Source organism: Lytechinus variegatus, chromosome 14 (genome assembly GCF_018143015.1).
Source record: "Lytechinus variegatus isolate NC3 chromosome 14, Lvar_3.0, whole genome shotgun sequence".
In the NCBI taxonomy this organism is placed as follows: Eukaryota; Metazoa; Echinodermata; class Echinoidea; order Temnopleuroida; family Toxopneustidae; genus Lytechinus; species Lytechinus variegatus.
Window position 1 is genome coordinate 32,176,025 of NC_054753.1, and position 23,237 is coordinate 32,199,261.

Consider the following 23,237-nt stretch of genomic DNA (forward strand, 5'->3'; position numbering starts at 1 on the left):
AATTTTTTTTTATATTCCAATCAGAAAAGCGGATTTTGAACACGAGTTTAAATAAAGAATGAGTTGTGTATATCAATCTCGCTTGCTGATTTCGGTGTAACATTGCAATCTTATTTTATTTTTGCACACATTTGGAATTATTGGGGGAAACGATATGTTTGCCCCCCCCAATATTTTTATTGTTGGGGGCGATCGCCCCCCCCCCCCCCTGATCGACGCCTCTGTCACTCTGTATATTAGTCAGCCGGCGTACATTCTGACGGTGCCTTTTCATCATACATTTAATTCTCGGTATCAAGAATTGTCTTAATTTCGTTAAAACAAGTTAAAATGTCAAAAATTTAAATTATTTCATCACAGATTTTGTTAACAAAACGCAAATTCTTGAAAACAAGAAACAACATGTTATCAGAAATGAAAGGGCGATACGTCCGTCGGTTAAAACGTTCAAAGGAGCGTTTCATCAAAGTTTAATAGAGGGATGCTCCGGGCTGAATATTTTTGTTAAATCTATATGTCAATAGATAGAGTAAAATTCAAACAGCAAAATGCTGAAAATTTGAGATCAAAATTTTTATCGAATTTTAATGATGTGCATTATTCCGGTGAAACAGATGTAGGCATGTCTTCATTTAAATTCATTAGGCAATGTTAGGTGGCATGATGATGTCATATCCCCACTTGTTCTTTTGTATAGTTTACTATGAAATTAAGTTTATTCAAAAATTGTCTACCAAGAACTAAAGCAATTGGATTGACAACTGATTTAGTGCATTAGTTATTTGTTGATACAACGTATTTCAATAGAGACACATCATTACACATTAATTAAAAAAACTATTATGATTTAATCAGATTAGACTTATTAATTTTCCGTTCACAAAGCACAACAAAATCAAAGAGACAATACATAGTCAAATTTAAAGTACAATATCAATCGGAGTAATGCATAAGAATTAGAATGTATATACAATGAGAACTAATGCTAACCAAAGTAACTTTGACTACCAACTCATGTAAAACAGAACTAAGGGGCTTGCCAAGAAAAGCAAAGCTTGTATGGGAGACAAGCCCCTGTAACTTAGTTTCAATACGTAGAGACAGCATTACAAAACTATACAATGCGTATCAAAAAAAACGGGACAGATTTGAACAGTCTATAAATTTTGATTTCAAATTATTATCTCTATATTTTGGTGTCAATAGGTGCTCTGAATTCTTATCCTTTAATGTCGTAAAAAATAATTTAGTTTCGTTCATGCTTGAGCGAACATGCAATTTTTTTGTCTGGGGTTAAAACAGAGGCTTGCGCCAAAATGGCATAAAATGATAAATATGATGGTCGGACTTCTTGCTTATCAGCAGACTTCCTCTAAACCTTTTCATTATCGTTGCCATAATATTCGAATTATACGGTCAAAATTCATTTCTAACTCTACTTATTTGCTTGAATTTATCTGTTGTTGTTCCATTTTATATGTTCTCTTTTAGCTTATGAAGGAAAATTCAAAGGTTCAAGAAGTATAATTGAAAAATAAAATAATTCAGGTAAATAAATAAATTTGTAAATGAAATTTGACAGCATAATTCGAAAATTATGACAAAGATAATGAAAAAATTAAGAGGAAGTTTTCTGATTAGCCGAAAGTCTAATCAAATTTCTAATTTCTGCCATTTTGACGCAAGCCTCTTTTTGAACCCCCGACAAAAACGTCCCGTGTTCGCTCAAGTATGAACATTTTTTTAATGGCATTTCAAAGATAAGATCTCAGACCATCTATTAGCATCAAAATATAGGTATTATTTTGAAACAATTTTTTTATAGACTTTTCAAAACTGTCTCGTTTTGTTTGATATGCACTGTATAAAGGAGAGACGGAAGACAGTTTAAAAGGAGGCTATACAAAATATCGAAGGTGACACAAATTAGAATAAATGATAATTATATTTAATGTAATAACACAACAAAACGAAAAGTGGGGATGTGACATTATCAGCCCACAAAATGAATATTCATGAAGTCATGTCTACAACTGTTTCACCAGAATTTTAATTTAGATTTTGATGAAATTTTCAGCATTTCTGGGTGAATTTTACTCTATTTAATTACATATAAATATCTTCAGCCCGGAGCATTCCTTTAAGTCCTCCAGTTTACAAATTTCCTTGATTTTTATTGGCTATAGAATCGCTGATACTGTGATAAATTAGTCCATCAATGAAATGCCGCCCATGTGATGTCAAATTTCCTCCATGTTTCATTGAATGTAATATTCAGATTAAAAATTATTAATCTTTATTTAACTTTGCGTGAAATAATCACTTTACTCAATTGAAGATATTTGTGGTTTTTTAGTCGATTTAACTAGTTAACATAAAATAATGATGATAATACTGGTGAGAATTCATGGTGATATTTTAATAGAATCGTAAATTCTGCATATTATGCATGAATTCTCTTGTTAGGGATAGGTAGTTTTTATGCCTTGGTATTTTTTTTATATGTAGATGGCGTTAACCCCGTAGACGTTGACCACGTTGACTTTGATGTCGACAGTTTTAAGTACGACGTTATGATGTCCATTGAGTGAAGGCGTTTCTCAAGCGTAGAGGTGTAAACTACAGCATGATGTAAAGTCTACACTAGTCATGTTGAGTCAGTTTAACTTTAAGGCGAACGTCGAAGGACTTCGGCCATGTTAGACGGTCAATTGATTCCAACCCGGGATTCCAAAGAAATTCTTCAGATCAGGTTCCATATTTTAAAGAAATGAAGATAAAGAAATAAAAGAACTTTTGGACTTTAAGCAGTAACAAAGTAAACTGTTTGGTTACATTTGGATATATTGATCATTTATATAATGTATCGATCAGGAATAGTTATGATTCCATTACTGGATTGTATTGCAAGGTATGATCTCCATTTTGAATTTGATGCCCGGATATGATGATTGTTTTATATTGAACATATTTTAGTTTTGAAGTAATGTAATTGTCCCAAGGAACACTTGAACTTGAAGATTGAAATTAATTTTAATTTCCTTGAAATATTGTCTCCATTATTACTTTGTCTGAGTTCTGTACAACGGCAAGCCCGATGGCGCACGAGAAGGTGCTAGTCTTAATTTGTCCGAATCTGCATTTTATCATCATATGCATTATAAGAAGAAAAAGATGTTGCCAGTCGGGTTAGATTTAAGAGAGAAGTTGTCCCGGGAAGTTGTATACAAAATGTTCAAGAAACAGATCACTGTGTACATGGTCCAGACAATTTTTGTCATTTTTCTTTCGTACGAGTTTAGAATAGGCTTACTTGTAACACAAATTGAATTTTCAAAAAAATCATATAAGTACAGTACACTGCAACATTGAAGGAATTTCCAAGAACACCATGCATATCAACCACTCTCAAATGAAATGTCCCAACTTGTGATTTTAGTGGGGGTAATGTTGTAAGATCCCCATCCACAAGAACATTTGTGTCAATCATCCCCCCAACCAAGAATACCGATCGACCCCCATGTATACATATTAATGATATAATCCAAAGAGTAAACGGTGGTTAATGCATGCAGCATTTGTGCTGACGATGTTGCCATTTATACAACAGGTATATGGTGTAATAGAAGCTATTTCTAAACTACAAATGTGCATCACAGAAATTGATAAAGGGTACATAAATAACAGATTGTTGAATGCCGACAAATGCACGTTATGTTGATTTCGACAAATCTCATTCAATCCTACTGAATTGAATGTATGGCACAAATCTTGAACCAGTCATTTCTAGTAGACACCTTGGTGTTAACATTGATTGTAATTTGACTTGGGGTGAGCATGTTAAACAATTGTGGAAAAACTTTAATTACAAAGTGTATATGTTGCGTAAGCTATACGTTAAATACCCATTTACTGAATACCCTTTTAGAATCTTCTATCCAACCAGTCATTGATTATGGAAGCTCTGTGTGGGGAAATTGTTCATCGAAAAATCGTAATCTTATCAAACGGATTAAAGAGTTTCTCGTGGAGTCACTAAGAATTATGGTGTACGTGGTATTAGTATTTCAAAATTATTTAAAGATTTTAAATGGCAAGACTTTGAGACGCAAAGATATTATTTCATTTATGTATCGTTTCATACATGGCTCTGCGCTACTGAGACTGTAGAAATAGAAAGGTTTTGACAGACATGATTTCAATACTCGCAATGCTGATTCTTTAAATGTAGTCCCGCCCAAACCCAATACCGAACTTTTCATTACATACAAACCCTCACCTCGTTCAAGACAAATTATAAACACAAATATTTTTTAATTAAGTTTTATATTAATCTTTAATCACATGTTTTATTACAATGACTTGAATAATTATGTTTACTTTGTATTATTATTGATATGTTAGTTACAATCTGAAAAGTTTTGAGTTTGTTTAAATGTGCTCCTTAATATTCCTTCTTCCCTCATTATTATTGCATTTCTTGTTTCATTTCTTTCTGACTCCCATCACCTCTATTACTCAAACCTCCATCGTTCCTATTTCTCACACTGTTTCTATTTCTCAGACATTCAAACGTTTGTACTTCCGAACTCCACTCGTCACATTTATCTTGATTTGAACCTTTTCTGGCCGCACTCTTTATTTTTCTACATTGTTTGTATCTAATATTCGGGTTTTTTTTCCCTCTGTATTAATCTTCATGAATATTGAATTTAATTTACTGATTATATTTTGTCCTTCAGGACCATGATGTAAAACCGCCATTGTCCTGATGCATGTCTTTATCCTGAAAAAAAATAAACATTTTGAAATATATTTTATGTGTATATATATATTCTCCTTTACATCCTTTTGGTACTTTAATCTTCCTCCATCTCTATATTTTCCCCTTTTCGTATTATACTATCTCTCGTACCACACTCATTCTCAAACTCATTTCTCTATATTAGTCCACATTTCTTTCATTCTGTACATTTCTTAATTTCCCCCTTTCTCTCTCTATCGTCTCTTTCTTTCTCTCCTCTTTTCCCCTCCCTCCATATTTTCATCTAAACACTCTCAGAATAAGACCACAAATCACGTGTACTTAATAAATTACCACAACACATCCCTTATCATATCTCATATGGTTCAGCAACACTTTAATCCAAGAGAAAACAAAGTAAATTTTGATGATGAATATTCTTATAAATACAGATAAAAATATACAAGCAAGCATTACAGAAAGAACACAAAAGGGTCAACCATGCTACATCCCTTTCTTGGAAGACAGTGCTTAATAGTACTTCATACTTAATGGTATAACAGGACATTTTACAGGAGTGAGGCATGGCATGGTACGGATGGGTGGGTGTGGTATGAGAGTAGGGGGTGGGTTGTGGTATGATAGTGGGCGGGGCAGGGTGGGTGTGGCATTGAGTTAAATACCTTCTATGTGTCAGGATGGGCAAACAGGGGGTGAGGCAGAAAAATATGTGGCATGTGGTATACAACATGTGGATCATCAACACTTCCCAAAGCAATCATTAGTCCCCGTCAATACACCCTCTGGTCAGTGTGCAATATTCTTACTCATTTTACCAATAGTACACTTTAAACATGGCCAATCAAAAATGAACAGCCCATATTCTTACAATTGTAACATGATACAAAACCATGCATGGTTTATGTACATAACTATGCTATGTAATCGTGTATACAAAGAAAAAATCTGATCATAATGCGCGCTTTCGAAACAAGTTGCCTATAATTGTAGCTCGTTACTATGTGAACCACAGTACAATTGAAACCTCTTTTGAGAATACAGGCCAGTGTGTCAAATGAACAAGGCATTATCAAGTAGAGCTCATTAAAATTCGAAGCTCAAAATCAAAATATTCTAATATTAAAGAAGATTTTAATATTAAAGAAAATTTTCCAATATTAAAGAAGATAGTTCAAGGTAGGGAGATTGATATAGACATCTGATAAAGACTTCTAATTAATCATCATGTAATATCTAAAACCAGCAGTGTTGATCATTAAACATGTATGATAATATGGTAAATAAAATTCCCTAAAGTTACAATTTTACAAAACAGAAATATCATTGCTTTTTTGCTCTAATTTAGAAACATATAAGATAAGTTAAAATAAGAATATTTTACTTTGTTTTTTTATTTTGGCCAGAGGATTAAAGATAATATTCTCTTATAACTTTATGTCTCCAAGGACTCAATAAATACTAATAAATATGAATCAATTTGTCATCACACACTTGGTACACATCACGTTAAGTTAATATCAGAGTAATTATAATAGGCATCTTGAACCCCCAAAACTCCTCAGCACATCTTTTAGCAAGAAACTCAGTATTTTCAGTATTCTGTTCCATTTCAGAAAACACAAAACAATGGGGAATGCATGAAAGCCACTGTAAAAGCCACTGAGGGATGTCTGCTTAAAAACATAGGACAGGCTTTTATCAAGTTGCCTATCATTACTCAAACAGCATCACAATTTTAGATTTCAAGTTCAATAACTGTACCTATAACATATTTCCAGAAAAAAGATCTTATCTAAGCACCTTTTTTGACTGTCAAAATGTATAAAAAGATATTTTAAATAAGAATCTATCTGAACCCTAAAACCATTCTGTTGTTCAGATAGTGGTATAATCCAACATGTCAGAAAAATATGTACATAAAGCAATACACCAAAGGATAGGAGCCTTAAAGGGTAACACAAATTGTGTACTCTGATACAAATGTAAGAATTTCATTTCAGATAATCTGTAATATGACATCTAAGAATCAATATTACATGTTGATTTACAAGTTGGATCTTGTCAACTGGGTTACTTGCCCAAAACTAAATCAATGTAATGGAGTACAAACTTATATGGTTATCATAACTATCAACCTATGTGATACCCATAGGCATTGTACCCGTAGGCAATGGGTTTAACTGACTAATTTCTCTAATTTCCAGAGGAATTATACAGGCACTGGCAGATGGATCCAGGAGTGGGGGGCAAAGCCGGCCCGTGCCCCTCCCCCTTTTGAGAGGCACAATTAAAATTTGTAATGTAAAAATGCCGTTAAAAGAGAAGTGTGCCCCTCTCCCCCACACCTTTTTTTTTTAGAGTGACAACTTTTTTTTGCTTGCTTGTCAAATTTTTCTTGGATAAAATGTCTTTGTTTTGCTTGTCAAATTTTACCTTGGGGAAAATGTGCCCCCCCCCTTTGGAAAATCCTGTATAAAGGGACCACTTTGTTCAAGTGAGTACAAGTTCATTCAGTATTAACTAGATCAATAATGTAGAAATACCAACTTATAGGTTTACAAAGGTTTCACAGTCACATCAGTGAAACTGACTCTAAACTGACCCATGGTATGTCATTGAAAAGAGCTTTATGTGGAGTACCATCAATGTCACTGTGGCATAATTATAATGTATAATAAGGCTATTCATCATAATGCAGCATGACAGTAATGAGTATTGTACAAAGATACAGGAGTACATGTAATGGATTTGTGGAAGTTTCAAGGAAGTATCAAATAAAAGAATTTACTAACTGCAATTCAAGTGGAAGCAGAATGAAAGAGGGTTTACACAAAGTATTACAATATAGTAAGAGATAGAAAGGGCCAATCAAGATGTTAAGAATAATGTCCAGTAACAAATCAGAATTGTTCTTTCATATTTGCAATCAATTGTAATCCTTTGTGTAACATTGTCCTAGTTGTTATCACCATTATTCAGGGCTGAATGGTATCCAAAAATGTAATGTTGCAATACAAATTCAAGGAAGTTCAAACAAATCAAGCTAAATTCACAGTAATTGTTTGAACCATGTTTCAAACCAGTTTTTCAATTCAGACAAAGTATTCTAATCACAAATGTTTGTTTTATTTTGTCTATTCTTCACAGGGCATTAAACAATGTGAAACAGATATTACATGTGAGTTTTCACCAAGTATTTTGTTATAAGTTACTGAAATGCTTGCCTCTGATTGGCTCAGAGAGAAATTATTGAAGGAAAATCACAGATAACATGTTCCATGAAACACACCCCTGATTCATGTTATAAACTAAGACTGTCTTATACATTTACATAAATCACAAATAATAACATGTTAAAACCATTTCTATTAACTCAGGTCATCTTTTTTTTTGAAGAACTTCAACTTCCAGTGAAAATATGTAGAATATCTAACTTAAAAAGTATAAACTTGCCAAAAATTAAAAAGCTATTTAAAACTCTTTTGTTTCCTCATTACAAAAAAATCTAATTAAAACCTAATTAAAATTACTTCTAATGGATATTAAATACTTTCTTTCACTTCCAATGAGCTAAAGAAAATATACAACTATATATATACCTTACGTTTCATATGTCAATAAATTGATAATAATTGATAATAAAACAGGATCTCATTCATTTGAGAGCTATTGACAATTCCAGCCAAAAAGAGCCAGGTAAACAGGTCAACAAAAATCTCAGATTAGTTTCTCATTAAATAACCAATGCTAGATTAACGATAGAATTAATGACATTTTGGCTGTTTGAAGTGGTTTTACTTACAGTATATATACCAAAATAAAGCTAAATGAGAAATGAATTACAGTGAATTACATTGTAGGTTTCATAACAGATTTAACAATTACCTATGGCACTTGAATGTCCAGATCATATTAGGTGACAAAAATAGACCAATTATCATATTACAAGAATAAATACTGGTATAAAAACATAATTGGAATAAAGGAGATAATTTTGTCAGATTTAATGTGACTAGCCATGTTTATGTTGATCCACTTCTGAATGTTATGGGGTTCTACAAAGGATCAATGATCTGTATTACAAAGAGTTGCATTTGATCCAATAACTACAAAAAAGAAACCCTCCAATAACTACAAAAAAAAAGAAACCCAACAATTTGGGAATGTCAAATGATTTTTTTTAAATATAATCTATGCACATGCTTCAGTGCCTTGACAATAAAATGCTCTGCTGTTTCAAAAGGTACATTGGATAAAATATAAAGATTACATTGACTAAATTTCACAGCTTTGATTGATGAGATCAATCAAAGCTCTTTGTTAGACAAATTCATGCAAAACCTTGCTACTTCATGAATTATACTACAGCTAACCCAATGGCCTTGCATATTAGTAGCCTAGACCAATGTTGTCAGTTGAAATCACTAACTGCAACTTTAGTCTCGCCAATGAGATGTAAATAATAAGACTTTGAAGGTAAACTAGAATTGATAACCAAATGAGACCAAATCTGTGTGTATTACATAAAATTAGAGCTTGTTTATGGCTGACACAATTCTTTGTTCTAATAAAATTAATGAAATAAAAGTATTAATACAAGCAAGTCGGTGCTGGTTACAGTGATTGCCTATAGCAAAGAAATTGTTAACCTTTTCAGTACAAGTCTTTGATTGAAAAAAAAACATTTTATTGTCACTGCTATAATACTAACACAATTTGTAATATCTCTTTAACCAATACACAATAGAGGAAATTTCTTTGAGGCAACTATAATTTTGAATTTAATATTTTGCTAATTTCAACATTCTTAGCATCCAAACCTTTCCATTTCACTCTTTTTATCAAATACAAGAAGTTAGGAAGCTAACAGGATTTTTAAAATAAAAACACCTATGTTGATTTCACTTCTGAATCTTGCAACTTGGCTTTTATTAATCACAAAATTATTGTGCCAAATCGAAGTTAAAGAAAAATTAAGGAATAATTGACACAAAATTGTTAAAACAGCATGTATAAGAGAGTATGGATGGTGTGTATCAGGGAGGAGGTAGATTTTGAGAAGATTGTTCCTAAGGTTTAGCAACTAACTCCATTAATTTCTATATTGAATACAAAAGGACATGGAATAATAACAATATGAATGATTTTAAATGCAATCATTTCATAATCAATTCATCAATCATGCGATCATGTATAAAGATTTAGACCCCAAATCTTAATATTAATAACATGACAACTGAGAAGATATTTTGGTCATTTCAGTGTTTCTTGCTGAATTTATAGGGCATTTTTACAGCCCTGAAATATAAGGTGAGAAGTTGAAACAAACTTTTTTCACATTTCTAGACATTAACATTCTCTTTCCCAGTTAGAATCGTGAACACTTTATTTTTTCAATTTTCACTCTTTTATCATTACCTGTGATTAAAGAGAAAGTCATCCTAATAATATACTAGTAGTTTTAATAAAAGCAGAAAAATTAGAGAAAATTATTGTTTAAGGTTTTTAATTTGTGACGTCAAGTGCGAGCAGGTATCCATATATCATGTAATATAAATTCTTTTTTTTTTCAATGGAACATGATAAAGATATTTTGCTTATAGGAGGGATTATAAAATTATGTGTCTAATGATAGTATCCACCCTCACAAATACAATTACTTTCAATTTTTCTAGCAATAGGCATTTTTTATATTTATATCAACATGAAGAGGAGCTACTCATCTGTGCTGTAAAAAACCAAGTGGAGTGCACTGCCTAAGGCAGTCTTGCCTGGATTACGCGATTCAATAAAGCAGCAGTGATGACTTTGAAAATGGCTATAAAATAATTATTCCCCCCCCAAAAAAAAAAAACATTGATATTAGATTACCCATATGTCAACATTTCATTAAACATATCCATAAACTTTTAAAGTTATGATGGTAATTCAACAAATACCTCCAAAATGACCAAAGTTCATTGACCCTAAATAATCTTTGACCTTCATCATGTGATCTGGAACTCGCACAGGATGTTCAGCAATACTTCATTACTCTATGTCCAAGTTTTATGAACTCTTTCCATAAACTAGAACTAGATCTATATACTTTCTAAGTTAACATTTCAAAAACTTAACTTTAGGTTAAGATTTCGATATTGATTCCCCCCAGCATGGTCTAAGTTAATTGACCCTAATGACCTTTGACCTTGGTCATGTGATCTGAAACCAAAGCAGGATGTTCAGTCATACTTTATTATCCTTATGACAAAGTTTCAAGAACTAGGTCCATATTATTTTTAAGTTATGTCATTTCAAAAACTTAATCTTGGGTTAAGATTTGACATGACGACGATGTCGCTGTCGGAAAAGCGGCGCCTATAGTTTCCCTCTGCTATGTAGGCGAGACAAAAATCAAAACTTGAACAGATTTTAACCAAACATTTACCAATATTTTCCTCCAAGGAACTATGGATGATGCAGCATTAAACAAGGTAAGACAAGCTTAAATTCAGTGAAAAAAAAAACATTGCACTGCTTTTCCCAAAAAAAACATTACTATGTTCATATCTAAAATGTAGCACGTATGGCTTGTACTTCACTCGTTACATCATGTAAGGAGTGAAGGGCAAGCCACATGTGCTACATTTTAGATATAAAAATAAATTTTAAAAACTACAGACACGGTATACACGCCTTGTCCTATAAATGCCAACCATTAATATGCTCTTGGTGAAACTGTTGGGATATTCAAAGCCTTAAATTTCTTTTTGATAATTCTTCCAATAGCTTGGACACCCCAGACTGCACTGCCCAAACAACTACTCTGCATCAATTTTTTATGACTAAAAAAATACAGTTAAATAGGTTCAATGGAAAAAAAAAACTACACTTGCCTTCACTATTTCAAATTCATTTCACAAGCATGTGTACTGCAAACAATTTCTGTGTAGTACTATATATAACACTATCCTACAGCTCATCCCTGATAAGAGTGACATTCAAAAGGTCAAGGTCTTATTTCTCCTTGTATTACCTGCATCCATCTCCAAGATAGGCCTGTTTCATCTGCATTTATTATCTGTTTCAAATTGTTCTTCATTTTCTTTTCTGCTACACTTTGCTACCTCATTTTCTTTCAGAAGCTCATAGTCTTTATTTTCTTGTCCATTTCCTGATGGACCTTCACTTGTACAATTCATTTCTGCATCATTCTTACAGCTCATCCGTTCCTTCATTGTGACATCAGAAGCAACACAACTCACTTCCTTGTCCAATTGTTTGTCTTTGGCTTTTTCAGGTTCTTTAAGCTCTGTACAGTTGTCTGTATCTTTCTTCTCGTCCACTAAGATTTTACCAGTATGCTGCAATGAACTTATCTTTTCTTTGTTTTCTATGATGTGTTCCTTTGTCTCACAAATTTTAATATTTTCTTTCATTTTCTGTTGGTCTTCGTTAATTCTTTTCTTCCAATCAGCATCATTTTCCTCTATTGTTTTTAAGTCCCCATTTGCCTCTTCTCTACCATTTTCTATTTTTTGTTGCGCCTTATCTTCTACCTTTACACAAGTTCCTTTATCTAGACTGCTTTCTGCATCTATCTGTATCATCTCTTTCTCTTCTCCTTCATCACCGCCATCTTCATATTCATCACCTTCCACATCATAATCCTCGTCCTCTACCTCAATCTCCATTTTTTGCCTTGACCTTGGTGAGCTGGATCGTTTCTTCTTCTTGCTGTATGGATCCAACCTCCTCCTCTTTCTCCTTGCTTTTCTTGGAGTTCCTGAAATGGAAGATTCCCCACCTACAGTTGAGACGACACCTTGCACCTCATCCTTGACTAAATTATCATTTGTTTTAGTAGCTGCTTCGAGAGAAACATTATTCTTAAGGATATCTGAGGTAACTTCTAGTGAAGAACCCTTTTGGGGGATTTCAGTCTTGGCTGTTATTGCACAACTAGGATTAGTAGCAGGGATAGGTGTGAAGGCAGAAGTTGAAGGAGTAACGGTGGTAGCTGGGGAGAATGCAGTAGAAACTGTGACGGACTCTCCTGATGTTGCCGCAGCAGCCAAGGAAACAATCAGGGATGGTACAGAGGTGGGAGCATCTGGTGGCCTGGAAGGACAGCTTGAGATATGTTTCTTGAGGCTTCTGAGGTAGACAAACTGGCGAGCACAGTAGGCACATTGATGGTTCATATTACGAGGAGCATAGTATGGATTTGTGTTCTTATTAAAGAGCTTATCCTTATTTGGACATAGCTTCATATGCCTCTCCAGACCATTGATGAAGTGGAACTGTTTCCCACAGCCAAGGCAAGCATGGACATCCACAATATTTGCACTGGCCCTTCTCCTTGTATGATTAAGAGGGTTGTACATCTTGAGTCCAGGACGAGCTCTCTTCCGCTTCTGGGCTGCATCACTCTCTTCACTCTCACTGGTTTTTTGAATGGCTCTGCTTCTGCTCCTCTTAGCAGCTTGGATCCTGATCCTCCTGACCTTGGCATTCTTTTGCTTATTCTCTTCCTGGGTCAGCTTCTTTTTGTCAGCAACCTTTGCAGGAGTCTTGACAGGAGTCTTGACAGGAGTCTTGACAGGGGTTTTTTGCTTCCCTGGCACATTAGCAGCAGCACACTCCATGATGTGTACATGCAGATCAGCAGTACTGGAAAATACTTTGGCGCATTTGGTGCAGCGATTATTTGTAGTCATTTCGAAGTGGCTTACAGTCTTTCCACTTGTAACACTGCCATCTGGTAGGGTACTAAGGTATCCGATCTCTCGTGCATGGGCGAATGGATGATGTCTTTGAGGATTGCACGGAACATCTTTTTTTTTCTTAGATTTCTTTCGAGGAGTGTTTTTGGTGTCTGCTATATGGGTCGAGGTGAAACGACCAAACTTGGAAGGACTCACTTTGCTCATTTCATGAGCAATGAGGGATATCCTTTCTCTAGGCTCTGGTAGGATCGGTGGTGTCTGTATGGCTTTTGTGGGGTCAGTGAAATTTTGTGGTCTGATCTCCTCAGGCCCCCGCTCTGTATACGAACACATGTGATCTGAATGAATATCTACTTGGTGCTGCTTGAGATTTGAAAGGTAGGCAAACTCTTGCTGACACTCGGAGCAACAGTACATCTTGCCAACTCTGTGTAAGTCATACCTGTGAGATGCCAAACTATCTGTTGTCTCAAAGAGCTTCACACAAAACTCACACTTGTAAGGATAGTCCTCTGCATGGGCTACCACATGTTGGGTTAGGAGCTTCATTGAATCAAAAGGAAGCTCACAAACATTACATGTGATGGCTGCATCCAGGACTGAAAACTTGGTTGGCCTCTCAAGATCTGCAGATTCCAAAGAAGTGGTCAAAGTAGAAGATCTCCAACCTGTTGACTTCATGCGAGGGGTTATATTAAATCTTGTTATTGTCTTTACCTCTTGATGACTAGTGAATGCAGGAGAGGCAGATGCAACAGGAGATGTAGGAGTTTGTTTTCGAGTAACCTGGTACTTGGGGATTTGCACCACTGGACGAGAATGGCATGATAGATCCAAAGGTTGTGATGAATCTGCCGAGATATATAGAGTTGTATTCTGCTTCTGAGAGGTATCTGTCCTAGGCTTCTTCACTCTTAGGTCCAAGACTTCAATATTGCTGGACGAAGGTCCTGGACTTAACAGGTCACTCTGTGGGGTAGGTGGTTTCTTAGGGATGAAGGGATGCGGTTTTACGTTGCTCTGCCAAGGACATATTTGGTTTGGTATTTCAGTGTGGCATGGCTCACCAGTAAGACCGGTGAGGGAAGCAACTTGCTCAATCCTCTTAAAACCTTGCTTGCGTTTTGCATTCTTTCCATGTTTCAATGCAGCATGCAGCTTGGCTCGTATTTTGCTTTGGTCACCTACTGAGTCCTCTCCACCAAGCTTCTTCTCTTTCATCATGCTCTGAAGAACTGCAGTAGCATGCTTCCTTCTGATCATCCTAGTCATATTGGCCATTGTCTTCATGTGCCCCTTTGTTTGTGATGGATTCACTATGGGAACATTTAACAAGCTTTCTTGAGAAAGAGGCTTATTCATCACCTCTGCTTTCATACTGGCTGTTGATTCTTTCTCCTCATCAGGGATACCTTCTGTTTTGACATCACTCTCTCCAGATGACTTTGGTCCTTGTTTCTTCACAAGATTCAGTCCATGCCTCTTCCTAAGATGCCGATGGAGATTTGATGAGGACACAAATTCAATTCCACATATTTTGCATGAAGCAACCTTCTTCAGAGCACCTTTCCTGTTGGTAATGGTTCGTCTCCTTGCTACATCCTGATCATCAGATGTTCCTTTGTCAGTCCCATCAGCACTTTCAAAAGACGTCGTCACAGATGAATGAACATCTTGAACTGGACTCTTCACTACTGGAGCCTCAGATGTTTCTGATGCAACACCATTATCTATTTCATCACCTGGACTATTTATCTGGAGTTCCACAGCATTTTCTTGGCCTGGCCCTTGAACAGGAACATCTGATTCACTTTCTGTAGTTAGATCCTGAGGAAGTGATCTGTGGGTGAGCTTATGCTTTGTCAAGTCTCCATCTGTAACAAACCTCCTTGGACATTCAGGGCAGAGGAACATTTCCTTACTCCCTTCAACCTTGTGTCTCAGCAAGTGTTTCTCCCTCCATGTTGCATACATAAATGTCCTGCTACATAGGTGACAGTTGAACTGTCCCTTTTTAGTGTTCTTTGGACTTTTCTTAGCAGACAAAGAGACTGGAGGCTTTTTCATTTCCTCTGGAGGAGTCTTTACAATATCAACAGTTTCCTGAATTAGTTTGTCTTTTTTCACTTTATCTTCCTCTTTCTTTACTTTTGCTTTCTTTCTGTTTTTGATATCATCAGGTCCTAATCCTTTTCCCCACTTTGTTGTATTAACACCTTCCACTGTGATTTTCATAACATGGTGCTTCAGCTTAAGATGTAATTTGAGGCCGTTGGGAAAACGACATCTCTTTGGACAAAATTGGCATTCGAATAGTTCACTTCCATCAGGAAATGTAATGACACAATCAGGTCCAATCACTGCGACACTATTCCCATCTTCATCTACTGGTATCTTGTTATCCTTTTCCATCATCGTCACAGACCTCTGAGACTTTGGTGCTCCCACTATCTTTTGGCCAACCCTAGTTTTCTTCTTTGGAGCACCACCCTGACCTTTAAGCTGACGTTTCAAATCCGCTTTGCTCTTCTTTTTAGCAACAACACCTTTCACATTGTCTTTTGAATCAGTGATTGAGGTGGAGTCCACATGTCCTTCCATAGTTTCTTCAGAACTTGCCATATAGTGGGAGGTGGCATCACTGGATGAGATATCAGGTTCCTGGATCTGAATGTTGCTATCTCCAACACCACCTATGTCAACCCCAGCTGTTATGGAGGAGAAGTTGGCTGAGTGTTGGCTGTTGGAAGGATAGATGGGAGAGATGAGAGGTGGTTCTGCAACCTTGTCATCCATCTCATCATGACCCATAACATCAAGGTGACTTGGTACCTTGGCTCTGTTCTCTGACTCTGTAGACATGTTGGTGTCCAGCTGGGATGGGACAATATCTGATGTCTCCATTTTCTCCAAGATTGGCATCTGCATATCATAGCTGTCACCATCTAAATAAAAAAATAATAACATTAATGAGTAGACTATACAAAATAAAAACATAATTTTGTCAGTAAATGTATATGTTTTCTATCTGCTTTCAATATAAATATTCATGTGGGGGAGCGCATGCCCCTATTCATTTTCCAACAAAGATGAAAACATACATCCTCTTAATTACCACTTATAAAACCCCTTTTCCACTAGGGCCAGGACAGCGTCAGGACAAGGCGCGGAATGTAATAATTACAATCCGCGACCCTTCCGCAACCTGTCCGGACATTCCTAGGAGTGTCCGCACGCTGTCCTAAACCCTTCCTGGTGTTCGGAATATCAAAATTTGTCCGCATCCAAATTTTGGTCTCGACCAAAATTTGGACGCGGATATTGAATTCCTGACACCTTCGGGACCCTGTCCTGACGATGTCCTGATGATGTCCTGCCCTTCCTAAACCCTTCCGCGTCTTCCGGAAACCATCCGCAATCAGGTCAGCTTCAAGAAGGAAAGAAGAAGCCATGCGGATTTTATCAGGAACATGCGGATTGGAATAAGAAGGCAAGCGGACAGTTTCAGGAACGTGCGGACAGGAATAAGAAGGCAAGCGGACTGTTTCAGGAACGTTCGGACTGGAATAGGAAGGCAAGCGGAGTGATTCAGGAATGTGTGGATCCAATGCTAATATGTATGGAACGAGTACACAAGTAGCAAAAACCATTTGCAAAAGCACTAGATGGGGCAACGGGATAATACAAGACAAGAAAATTACAAAAAGTAAAGAAGTACGGGGTCAAGGGGCCTAATTAGTATACTAAAGAAAACTGAGAACCTAGTATTTCAAGTAGTGTTTTAAACATAATTACGCGAGCGCAAAGCACGAGTTTATTTTTTTTTTTTTGGGGGGGGGTTACAGACTTGAAGGAGGAATATTTCAAGCATTTTCTACTGATCTGAAAAGTGGACTTTTCAAATATTTCTTGCAATAGTTCAACTGGCAATGATGCGAGCAGATTATTTTATTCTGTACTGAACATAAAAAGATGTTTCATGCAAAGTTTGATTATGAACTAGATTATTTTAATGTACTCGACTGAAAAAAGGACCGTATAGGCAGCGCTTGACTTTACAAATAGGACAAATATCATACAAAATTAATAATACAGGTGTAGATTCCAAACTGAAAGTTTATATTCCTATAACATTTTAAGCACTTTGTTTGATCATGAATGAGGTGTCATTAATAAGATATAATAATAAATGGTAGCAAGTTTATAAATATCGCTTTTCTCAGAACGGCTCAAAACGATTTACAGCAGGGGCAAAACGATTTACCCCAGGATTCATTTTAATCCCGCATGAAAAGTGCACAATTTCCACACCCTGGGAAGCATTCCTTGCATTCATCCCAGTCTAAAAATGGCGCTGGCAAATTCAAGCATACAATAACTTTCGCTTCCAACCGGGTACCCATTTAGCACCTGGGTGGAGAGTGGCAAGGTATGCAGTACGTCTTGCCAAAGGACGGTTTAGACCGCGGTGAGAATCGAACACACGACTCTCCGTTTACAAGGCGGGAGTAAGAACCACTACACCACGACTCTTTACAAAAAAATAGGCCTTCCTGAAAAAAGTCGTGCTCAGAGCAATGTTTCTCATAAACATAAAATATGAGCGCGAAGCGCAAACTTGCTTCTTTCAAACATCAAGGACGAAAAAGAAAAGACCTAAGTATTTTTCGTAAAAAAATGAACAGCGTGCACAATCTTCTTATGATTAAACTATTGAAAGTATGAAGCGTGAAATGGACCATTATTTTTTACAAATTGAACTAGCTGAAACGCAGATATTCTCGCCGTCTGCAGGTCTGTCAATTTCTTCACTCTTCTTCCTTTTTCCCCCCTCTTCTTTGGTTACTCCATTTTTCCTATTTTTACGCAGTCAATAGGGCGTAGCGATCGCATTCGGCCTCCTGGAATTGCCCATTTACATTTTCTTACTTAGTCTATTTCAATTGGTACAAGAGGAGGCAAAGGCGATTAGACACTGGATTCACATTTTCGTCTAAAAATTAAAACTGATATTTCTAATCTTACACTTTCATAATCTCGACCAATTATTTTCTGTTCATTATCGCGATTTTGTTCCTCGATTCTATTTCACCTTATTTCATTCATCTTCTTCGTTTATTCCTATTTCTTTTGTGCTGTTTGTATATCTCTTTAATACTGGGAGGGGTAAGCCAGCAGCAGGGAGAGGAGGGCCGCATCAGCACGGCACCCCCTTTTTCTTTTCCACCATATCATTTTTTTAAGTTTCCCTTTCCATTTCACTTATTTTTCTTCTGTTTGTATTTTCTTAAGGGGGAGCAAGACCACCTCACCCCTTGATCCGCATGTGCCTGTCGAATGCAATTTGCATCCTTACTTCCTGTTTTCTTCCTCTGTTGTAATATATGATTATGTATTAATTTGTAGAGAAATTATAAGAAAGTAATGTCATAAAGAGATCGAGCCCCGACTTTGCTATGAACACATGCAGTCTTTTTAAAGTTACCTTAGTTGAAAAAAATCAAGATCCGAGATAATTTATTGTTATGTATAAAAATGCACAAAATCTGCTTTCAAAAAGTGAATACTACATTACACCGCTAACACACTTTCCTTTATCCTACATATTTCAACTATCAAATAATGCGAGCGCGAAGCGCGAGCTGAACATTTTTTTACATTCCTTCCTAAATACTGGGCATTCTAAGCACCTTTTAAAAGCATGAACAGGAAAGGAGTATGACTATACACTTGATGTGAGCGCGAAGCGCGAGCCGAAACGAAATTCGATATATCACGTTTTGTAAATCAGGAAAAGGATGGATAATTGGATAGATGGATAATATTCCTACATTAATAATAAAAATAAATAAACATGCGTGCGTGTGTTTAGATCCAGACCTAGAATCTGGACATTCTAATTACATTCTTTATTATAATATCAATAATAAGAGCGCGATGAGCGAGCTAAAGATATTTGATTTTCAGATCTAAAAAAAAAAAGAATTTAAGCGCAGTTACGAATTGGATATTGATCTCGCTTAATAAATGATGCGAATGCGAAGCTCAAGTTTATATTTTTATCATTACATATATTTTTAGTTGCGACCGGGACATTTTAAGGGCATTTTTGTCTTCATATGACTATGATGACTATCTTCCTAAGCGAGAGAAACTTGTCGGTATTCCATTCTGAAAAAAAAAACGGACAATGATTATTAGGAAATCATGAAAATATTGTTACATTACTTATCAATCAAATGAGGGCGCGAAATTGATATTAAGGTCAGATAACTGGACATTTTGTTATCATGAATAGGATGCATGGGTTGATATATTTTTAACAAAAATAATGCGAGCGCAAACTGTGAGCCGAAAATTTTAGTAAACTGTCATAAAAGAGGAATTTAAAATAATTTGTTACAATTGATATACATAACTTCCCAATCAAAATGCAAGCGAGCAGCTTTAGCTGATACTATTCACAATCAGACCATCCTAAAAAGGGATATTTAGAAAAAAAATTATGGAATACACGAAGAGAATAGTTATTTGACAAATCAAATAATGCTAGCGCGCAGCGCGAGCGGAAAATGTTCATATTTAGACCATAAAATATAGTCATTTTACAGAAAACTATAAAATCTATTTGTAAATCAAACAAATTGAAAACTTAATTTCCTAGAAATGTTTGGTATATTTACTTCAAAACTTTATCTTTTAAGCTCAATATAAGTCTATTGAGCAAGTTATACATCTCATAGATTAGGCAATGCGAGCACAAAGCGTGAGCGAAAATTTAACATAGTGACATGAAATCCCCTCCCCCTCATCTTATATAATTCACTCGTCTTTCTCCTCTTGTTTTTCCTCTTCGTTTTCTCTTCTCTTTTCCCTTCTGGTTCTTTTCCCTCTCTTTCCATTTTTTTTCTTTTTCGTTCCAAATATTGGGGAGGGGGGCATTTGATATCAAATGCCCCCCTTCCAAAAAGTGAGGGGACGCGTCGCCCCTGTCCCCCTGGGATGTCCACCAATGTATGCAACTTGATTTGAAATAAAAGAAAATCCTATATAGTCTTTGTAGTCGAAGAAAACCAAAACAACACCCCTAAATTAATAAAAAAAATATATGGATTGTCCTAGTCCTTGAATTTACCACTCGTGACGTTGTCCTAAATGTCTCCGGTTCTGTCCTAATACGAACTGCATGCTGTCCGCACCGAACGCCGACAAATTTATTTAGATAATCTTGTCCTAGGACAGTCCCAGGAGTGTCCTACGACAATACGCAGACAGTCCTGGTTGTGTCCTAGGACAATATCATTTGCATAATCTTTTACGGAATTTAGTTGCGGACAGCATGCCGAAATGACAAAAGTTGCTTCCGCAACCCTTCCTGGTCTTGTCCGCGCCCTAGTGGAAAACCGCCTTAAAGGAACTGTAACACAGCGCTTATAAATTCATCATTCTGTTGATTTCAAAACAGATTTCACATAATAAGCAATACAATCAATCATGAAAATGAGCTTCATAATCAATCACTTCCCTTTGTCTTAAGATGGTCCTGATGTTTAAGACAGTAAATTACCCATATCATGGTCAAAGTTCACATTTGACTCTGATTAGTCATGCAAGGGAGTGGAACCATATTTTATCTTAATCTCTGATCATCTCCTTATCTGGAAGTCAATTGCATCATCAGGTTTTACAGGATGGGAAAGTTATTTAATTTGCTAGGGCCGATTCATACCAAATTTTACTGTCCAGTGATTTCTCGAGGAAGACTGTTGGACCAGTGAAATGAAGAAATGCATTAATAAGAAATTCAGAGTCATCAACAACTGTGGTAATTAGTGCTGCTAGTCAGGCCCAATGTTTGGGTTTAGTTCAATAGAGTTCGGGAATTTTTTTCTTCCCAACTTTGGTTTGGTTCGGGGTTCAGCAATGTATGACTAAATAAGTTTCAAAAACATTTTTTAAAAAGGTTGCTAGCCCTAAACCATGTAATATTAGTTGTAACCAATGTCTGTCACATACTTGAAATAAATTTTGTTTTTAAAAACGAATGGTTATAAAAATTGTTGCATAAATTTATCTTATTCATTTTGTTAAAAATAGTAGTAAAACTCATATTTTCATTTCAAATTTAATAAAATTACCAAAGGAAAAAAAAGAAAATGAGAGAATGATGATAGAAACAGAATTTCAATGAACAGAATATTTTTTTTCAGGATTATTTAATGTATATATGATTGTGATCGATTACAATGTCATAACGAACACAGCTATTCCGATTGAGAGATTGTTGATCAGGAATGTTGAACCATGAGACAGACACCTCTACTCAACTGCTATTAAACTGGTAAAATTCATTTTCCAAATAATATGAAATGATTTCCTAAGTCCATATTTTCTTAAAAGTGGTTTAATATGGTCAATTAATTACTCTAAGAAGATAAATTATCAGTGCATTCTTAGTCCTTAAAGATCTACAGTAAGTGACGTCAAACACATTTTCAGCACAAAAATGAGTACATGGGACTGTACTATGCACTTTCAGTTGTGAAATAACCGGCATGGATCATTCAGGACAAAACTGATATTGACTTTGGAAGAACACTTCATATTCAGAATGTGAATTTTACCAGTATAACAGCAGCAAAGTGCACCTTGTTTTGTTTTTACTTTCCAGATCATCTATTTCCCAAATGCCATCATGATTGCTTTGCTTTGACCTTTTGTCTTTTGCTTTTGACTTTTTTATGTCTTCTCTATTTTCTTTTATTAAATATAAAACAATTATGACCGATTACAACTACGATTGATTACGGCCAAATACTTCCAGATCAACTATTTCCCGAATGCGTGGGGGGGGGCTGGGCCACTTCCATTGACAAGTGGATACAATGCGTGAACATGGGGTTTCGAAAAGCACCCTAAACAAGTATTTTCCATGTTCTAAAAAAGGAACCCCTTAACAAGTATTGGCATGTGAAACACTACCCTTAACAAGAATTGGTAACATAACATTAACATTACCCCCTAAACATGTACAGTAACAGCCCCAGCATTAGCAGTAATCCTTTTCCAGTACAGTATGTCATTACATCAGAGAAGCAAACAAACAAACAACTTATTCCCGGGACCGCCCCATCTCCCTAAAGATGTGTTGATGCAAAAAGTCCATCCTTTATAAAGTATAGCCTTTTTATACCCTCGCAAATTGGACCATAAACATGTAGCTTTCCTAGCAAAATACATGTATATAACCTTTTTTAATTATTCAAGCATTTTTGACATCGTAATATTACATTACGTACCTAACATGCCCTATCTTGAAAAAGAGATCCTTTTTACAGGTTTCTTTGGTCACACATGGTATCCAGTTGTCAATGGAAGCACGAGCCCCCCCCCCCCCGAAACTCCTTCATGGCATTGCTTTGCTTTGATTTTTGATATTTTCTGTTAATTAGAATTCTATTTCTACTCTCATTTCTTATTTATTAGGACATTTCAGAAGGTGAAATAGAAATTTTACCATTGATTTGTCACTTGTGAGGAAGGTATTTATATCTTGACTATTTTCTTTTATTCAATGAAAAACAAATATGATCAATTACTACCATATACGCATTCACCCACTATTATAACGAGTTTAGCTTTAAATGTCCTCCCATTTAATGAAGAAAAAAAATAAATTCATGTTAATAAACATTTTGAAATTGATAAGAATTGATTCAAAGACGAGGCCAATGCTTTGTACTGTAATAAAAAAAAAATTGAGT

The 23,237-nt window shown here is 35.6% G+C and overlaps 1 protein-coding gene across 4 annotated transcripts in view; it reads right to left on the reverse strand.

Annotated features, from left to right (window-relative positions):
* Positions 1 to 6,362: 6,362 nt before the first annotated feature.
* Positions 6,363 to 23,237, reverse strand: part of LOC121427742 (PR domain zinc finger protein 2-like) — a 35,387-nt gene continuing 18,512 nt past the window's right edge. For all 4 annotated transcript variants that reach the window (XM_041624287.1, XM_041624284.1, XM_041624285.1 and 1 more), the window contains one exon: positions 6,363 to 16,418. In XM_041624287.1, the coding sequence (XP_041480221.1) occupies positions 11,809 to 16,418 (4,610 nt within the window). In that variant the 3' untranslated portion in view covers positions 6,363 to 11,808. The remainder of the gene's footprint in view (positions 16,419 to 23,237) is intronic.